Source organism: Penaeus vannamei, chromosome 40, assembly GCF_042767895.1.
Source record: "Penaeus vannamei isolate JL-2024 chromosome 40, ASM4276789v1, whole genome shotgun sequence".
Taxonomy (NCBI): Eukaryota; Metazoa; Arthropoda; class Malacostraca; order Decapoda; family Penaeidae; genus Penaeus; species Penaeus vannamei.
The window spans coordinates 4,404,006-4,411,074 of NC_091588.1; the positions used below are offsets into that span (position 1 = coordinate 4,404,006).

The following is a 7,069-nucleotide window of genomic DNA, read 5'->3' on the forward strand; positions in this document are numbered from 1 at the left end:
ACAAGTAAATAATTTTTACAAGTTAAGTCACCTTAACTGCCTCTTGAAAAACCCTAATGCACCACTTATTTTGTAGGAAGAAAAAGGGCTTCACATCACTTGTGAGACCAAACTGAAGAATGAGGCCTTCATATTTCTTTCAACTTTTCACTTAGGTTTTCACTTTTTTTTACATGTTTTTGGAAATGATGTAAAATACTGTGAGGGAGAACCATAGTAAATTTTCCAAGCAAATAAATTCATACAGGACAAGTGAACAGGCATGGCTAAAAATATATAATCTTTGGCCCAATTCTTCAGAATTTCAACGCATAAACCATTCTAGCCCAATACTCTAAACCGTCCTCGCATAAATTACTTGTACACAGCCTTACACTTCGTACGTTACATCAGTCCTTGTAAGATGCCTCTTAAATTTTCTTTTGGATGTTCTTTTTTAGTTAAACTCACAACATATTGGTTTGTTTTTATTCATTTATTTTTCAATATTCAAAGGTAACATCTCTGTAAATGACAATCTTTGTGGAATTCATAACCTGTATCCTCAACACACATCGGAAACTTTGTCTTTCCTCTTAAAACAACTCGTAAGAAGATATACCGCTAATGATGCATTTCTCTTGCAGAATGACCACCTGCTTTCCTTCCTTCCATGCTTAACAATGAACCGAGACATTACACAAATTGATCGTAATACAGTGAATGCAAGAAATGAAGGGAAAATGAACAAAGGTGTAATCAGTGAGCTATAATACAAGATCCATGCCTCTTCTCACCTTTATAAAATATGTCTTCAAAATTAAAGGAAAGGAAAATCAATATTACTTACAACATTTTAATAACCATAAGAAAGAGGGATTTCCTTAATAGCATTTACAATGAATATTGTTCAGTCACACACAGAACAACTGTCTATAGAGGAATTGGCCTGACAACTTTTACTCATAATTTGTCAATACTTAAAACAACTATTACTCCAGAAACTGCAACAAAAATTTAGTAACATCCTTAGGTTAGACCAAATGAAAGATGAGTTATTTACAAGCATGATATTCATTTAATGATGTCCTATCTCATTTGCATGGTAGAGTTGTAGAGTAACTGCACCAGTGAAGGATGGTAAATTTTACTCCAATTTGCTACACGTATCCAAACTCAAGTCAGTTAACATCCAAATAAGCAAGTCCCGGGTTGAGTCTGTGCTTGAAGGGTTACAGCATCTTATTATTCAAATGCTACATAGCAAAAAAAAAAAAAAAAAAAAAAGAAAAAAAAAAAAAAAAAATCAGTCCATAAAAATAAAAAGTGAGCTTTATGGAATAAAAAATGTGAAAATCAAATGACAGCTTACAGCTGTGAACTGAGCATGTGATTCCTAATTTTCCTTTTTAACTTAAAACATGATCTTGAATCACAGTTCCTGCAAATCCCTGTTCAGTGCTTAGTACTGACACAATGACTTTTGATAAATTGCATATAATCTTCCACCTCCTACAACTTAAGCAATACCTATCAAAATAATTGAGTTATTGGGTTACCTTGGAGCATTTCTGCACTGCTCCACACACTTAATTTTCTTAAAATCTTCAGGGGGCTAAATTGGTCTTCCCTTCTCAATTTATCAGTGGGTACATGTCCTTCTGTGATCAATGTAATCAACTTAGTGCATCAGCTGCAAGGGCCCAGCAACCAAGTCACTTCCACATAAGGCTGGGGTAATGTTTGCTCCACTGGGTTGGTAGATACTTTACCTCTTTATCTGAGGGAGTGAAAAGAAACTAATAAACAAAGTAAGTGTGCAGTATTCATTGGATCTGACTCGTCCTTGAATATAAGACTGCAGCATTTCTTTTTTTTTCTTTTTTGAAGCTGAACTAAAGGCCAGGTTAAAATAGAAAAAAAGAAGACATTGCATTGTACATTTGGCCTGTAAATTTCATACACATCCTTTTAATTTTGTTAAATTTCGTAACCTCCAGTCACCAGCAGCTGACTAGGTAATATGGTTGATGGGATTTGGTAAGAGTACAAATATCTATCAAAATTAAATCCATGTCCAAGGTTTTCTTTGGAGGATCTAGAGAATATATGAACCAACAATGTGTTACACACCACATCTATTCAGGAACTCCAGCTAGAGGGGCACCGGGTGGGGCAGGCGTGGGCGAGTTCATTTGTCGGCCCTGTTCCTTAACAATAGGGTAGAAGTATGGGTGTTCCATGGCTTCGTGGGCTGTCAGGCGCTCTTGGTGATCATAACGCAGTAATTTGTCCAAAAAGTCTAGTGCTTCAGGAGAAACTAGATGCTGATTTTCACTATGGACAAACCTTTCCCACCGCTTCCGGGAATGCCTGTAGTTGATAATATTTAATAATCAATTATCATATCCAGAATAAAATGGAGCAAAAAAACACTAAAGGCACCAGATAAATTCAGACTTTCTATATTTCAAGATAAAGCATCCAATATGCAACTTCTGAATATTTTCTAAGCAAAATAATTTTGCCTCCAAATTATAAACAACTTTTTATAGCTTCTAGAGTTCATCAGCTTTCATTTTCCTTTATGAAATCAACAGTAAGAAAAGACAACAGTCTTACCTTCCCAGAATATCATTGAACCTAGGATCTAGCTCAATTTGATATTTCTCAACATATTCATAAAGTTCTTCAGTCCCCAAGACCTTTGCAATGCGCACCAATTGGTCATAATTGTCATGCCCATGGAAAAATGGTTCCTTGCGGAAGATCATGCTCGCTAGCATGCAGCCCAGTGACCACATGTCCAATGAGTAATCATACATCTGTGGAATGTAAACAAAGAGTAAATATCATCATCTAGAGAGAAAGGAAGGAAAAAGAAAGAAAATGAAAAACTTCATGAAATGAAAACAAAGTAAATATAATTATCTACAATTTTTTTAACTTTTGCAATTTATTCACCACTATTAATCTACATTCATTAAACATTAAAGAAAAAAAAAATCACAAAGAAAAGGATTATGTCTTTTATATATATAGACTAAACAGTAAATGAGCCAGCTGCTGAAGGGAGCAAGTGTGTGTGGGTGAGTAGGTGCAGTATTAAGTTATAATAGTACAGTATGAGGTACTGTGCTGTAGAACAGCGTAAAGAAGTGTAGACTGGCATGGAACTGACTGTTAGACTTCGATTGAAAATGTAATGTGGGTATGCATAGTGATTAATTCGCTTGAACACGTCACTCATTTCTCAATATATTAAAAGCCTGATAAAGGACAATAAAAATCATACACGACGAGAAAACTAAACTGACCTGATAATCTACAAGAAGTTCAGGGCCCTTGAAGTATCTGGATGCCACCCGGACATTGTATTCCTGGCCTGGGTGATAGAATTCTGCCAAGCCCCAATCAATGAGGCGTAATTTCCTGTTCTCATGGTCTATCATGACATTATGAGGTTTGACATCTCGATGCATAATTCCCATACTGTGACAGTAATCTAATGCCTGCAAAATCAAAAAATTTCCATGTATAAAAATCTATACTTTTTATAATAATAATAATAAAAAAATATATATATATGGATTACTTACAAGTTCATGTGATATACACATCCAATAGCAAATAATCTGAACTACCTTTATACAAATTTTCAAAGAATTTCCAATGTACAAAAAAAAAAAAAGTCTATAAACAGAGATTAATAAATAAATATACAAAGTAACCATAAACTTTATGTGCAAGAGAGAAAAAAAAATGACTATTGCTTCAACCTCACAACAATGATGCTATAGCTGACTAAATAATCAATTATAGATAAAATTGGAAAATGTGATTCATTTTTATGTACCCTTCCTTGAAGCCAATATACTACAAATTATGATTACCTAATGTACAGGAGCCTAAAGAGTTGGTTAAATATTATGCTGCAAAACTGCACGGAAGTTGAAATGTTTACCAAATGCCTTGATACTAAACAATGATAGTGATAGTTGTTTTTAACTTTAACCTTTATTCACCCACAAACTATAAAATCCCTTTTCACTCTCCCACAAACTATAAAATCCCTTTTCTCTCTCCCCTAAAATATAAAATCTCTTATCACACTTCCATAAACTATAAAATCCCTTTTCAACTCTCCCGCAAAATATCAAAATCGCCTTTTCACTCTCTCGTAAACTATAAAATCCCTTTTACATGTCATCCTGAACTCTAAAAATCAGTAACCAAAGAATTCCACAATCAACTTCATCTTAATCTCACTCACCTTAAGGAGCTCATACAGGTAATATCTAATATCATAATCATTGAGCGTCTGATAAAGTTGCTTGAAGTCTGTGTTGTTAACGTGTTCAAACACTAAAGCAGGAGTACGCGAGACAGGATCCTTTACGACAGCCTGGAGTGTGATAATGTTGGTCCCTCCTCGAAGATTTTCCAAGATCTTAATCTCACGTTTGATCTTCTTTTTCTTGACTGGCTGTTTTGGAAAGTAATTATTACATTTGTTAATGGATGATTCATTTTTACAGTGAATGTGTACAAATGATTCTTAAGGCAATTACTTTTGATATCATATGATCATATAAACAGTGTGAATAACAATAGGCTAATATTTATTCATCAAAGGAAAATTCAATAAAAAATTTGACTATTATTAGCAACAAAACTGGTAGTAAATATCAAGGGATGCAAACACAAGTGCAAGATAGATGTAGCACAAGAAAAGTTCATACCTTGAGGATCTTGACAACACATTTTTCATTGTTGTTAATGTTTACAGCCTCAAACACTTCTGAATATTTACCACGGCCTAATTTCCTAACAAGCTGATAATCGTCTTGGTGTCTGGAAAATCAAATTAATATAAATATTTTTGAGGTACTAGGGATGGTGGGAGAGAATGAACAGTGATTAGAAATATTTCTTCTGTATAGAACAGACAGGTATTAGGGGTGGTGGGAATTAACTGTTGAAATGTTTCTTCTGTAAGGGACAGATAGATAGAGAGAGAAGGAGGTGCATACTATCACTGTTCTATATTTCTTTTTTCCTTCAAAACAAAAACATCAAAATGTCAAACTTACCCCCATTCTATGACATGAGATTCATAATCCCAATACTCATGTGGTCTGTGGGAATTAACATCAGCATATACACGAGCACGGCTTGCCAATGGCATTTTGTGCAGCCCTCGGTAAACCGTCCGACTAAGCCCAGCCAGTTCTGGAATAATAAGTTTTCCTTTATTTTATATTCTTAATAGAAATTATACTTCACTATGAATACAGAATATTGAAAGAAATTTCATATTATGTCATTATTAATGATATATTTTTTAATATATTCTTAGAAAAACAATACAAATTATTCAATTTAGCACAAAACTCCTATACGAGATCACATCATTGTAATATACATCAGGACAGACTGTACACTACACATATTACAATGTCTAACACAAAAATAACACTCGCTTTACCATAAATGAACATAAACAATAGCCTTAAAATTAAATTTGCAATGGCAAAAAAATTATGAAACCTTTATCAAAATCTTCTGAGCTGATATGAAGTCTTCAAATAAAGACGCAATGAAAACCAGTAGTAGCATCTATTCCTCATCAGCAAGAATACCCTAATATTGAAATTTATTGATTTTTTTTTTTTTTTTTTGGTCAACTTTTCAATTCAAATCTGTTTCGAAACAAGTAACTTAGTTGCCTTATATATACATTCTAAAAGAGAAAATGCTAATCCTGAAAGGTAGATCTAAAGTACCAATGACTGTATGCATGAGAAGGTAATGTATAAAGATGTGAAGTCATTAACTAAACTGTATTCAAATTTCTTTCTATATACCTTACATTCCCCCCCCCCCCCCCCCCTAAACATCTTTACCTTATTTAATGGACAACAGTTTTCCAGGATTTAAAAAAAATTAATGTTATGCAACTCATTATAAAAAGCATTGTAACTAAACAAGTAACAGGAACAATAATGACAAAAACAATAACAATACTAACAACAACAGAACCACTAATACTAACAACAGTAATAATTGTAAAAGTAAAAATTATGAAAAACACTGAAATTGCAACATCTAAATAGGTGTAAGAATCATTTCATTAGCTATATTGCTGAAGTGCGAACATTACTGCAACAACGCTACATATACTATTTTACACGATCAAAGGCCCTATCTGTGTTTGCAACTACATAATTATGTATCCTAATAGCTGTAGAAAAAAATCCTTTGCGCAACTTCTGTATCATTACCCTCTAGTCATACTGTACACTACCATTATCTATATTGGCCAGCTATTTACAGTATTAGTAATAATTAATAGTAAACAATTAAAACTAACAGGTAAGAAGAATGAGATAAAAAGATAAAACAAAAGAACGGAATAGTGAAGGGGGAGGAGCCAGTGATGAGCAGGGGGGAGAACAATGCATTGGGCAAATAAGGAATGCAAGAAATGATACAAAACTAAAAGAAATAGGGTACAACAATAATGACAAAAACTGCGATAATAACAATAATAGAATGCACCTTGGAATTCTTGTATCATTAATTATATTACCGCATGATCAAAGGAGCGAGTCTATTCCTCAGTTTCCTATTTTGATCTTCAAATATCAGTCTCTCAAATACGTCAAATACTCTCAAATCATGTTTTAGCTTTTGGTCTCGTATGTAAATCAAACATTTCCAAATATTGCCTAAGTAATATAAAAGTTGAATATTTTGAAAGAGCTATGATGCGTCAAGTCTCAAAGGCACTGAGTTTTGAATTTCCTTTCAAAACAAATCAGTATCTTCCTGTTTGTGCTTTTCTTTGCATCTTACTTCAAGTATTCCTATTACACCACCTCATCAAAAGTGATCATAAACTGCAACCCTTTTATACCTCAAGAATTCATAAATAAAATAGCTGGAGCACGATTTTTGTAATAACTCTAAATCAAGATGATCCATATAACATTAAAAAAGGATAATAAAAGATAACCTTTCACAACTTTGTTGTATCAGATACAAGCAAACCCACTGCATGTAAAGTCATGTTCAAGGTGACCAAGTG

General features: G+C 33.4%; 1 protein-coding gene across 3 annotated transcripts in view; it reads right to left on the reverse strand.

The window, feature by feature from the left end:
- Positions 1 to 454: 454 nt before the first annotated feature.
- The window catches only part of CkIIalpha (casein kinase II subunit alpha), a 7,835-nt gene continuing 1,220 nt past the window's right edge, over positions 455 to 7,069 (reverse strand). For all 3 annotated transcript variants that reach the window (XM_070117297.1, XM_070117296.1, XM_070117298.1), the window contains 7 exons: positions 5,073 to 5,211; positions 4,722 to 4,833; positions 4,253 to 4,465; positions 3,297 to 3,491; positions 2,602 to 2,804; positions 2,113 to 2,352; positions 455 to 1,759 (listed from right to left, as the gene is read on the reverse strand). In XM_070117297.1, coding sequence (XP_069973398.1) covers positions 2,118 to 2,352; positions 2,602 to 2,804; positions 3,297 to 3,491; positions 4,253 to 4,465; positions 4,722 to 4,833; positions 5,073 to 5,167 — 1,053 coding nt within the window. In that variant the 5' untranslated portion in view covers positions 5,168 to 5,211 and the 3' untranslated portion in view covers positions 455 to 1,759; positions 2,113 to 2,117. The remainder of the gene's footprint in view (positions 1,760 to 2,112; positions 2,353 to 2,601; positions 2,805 to 3,296; positions 3,492 to 4,252; positions 4,466 to 4,721; positions 4,834 to 5,072; positions 5,212 to 7,069) is intronic.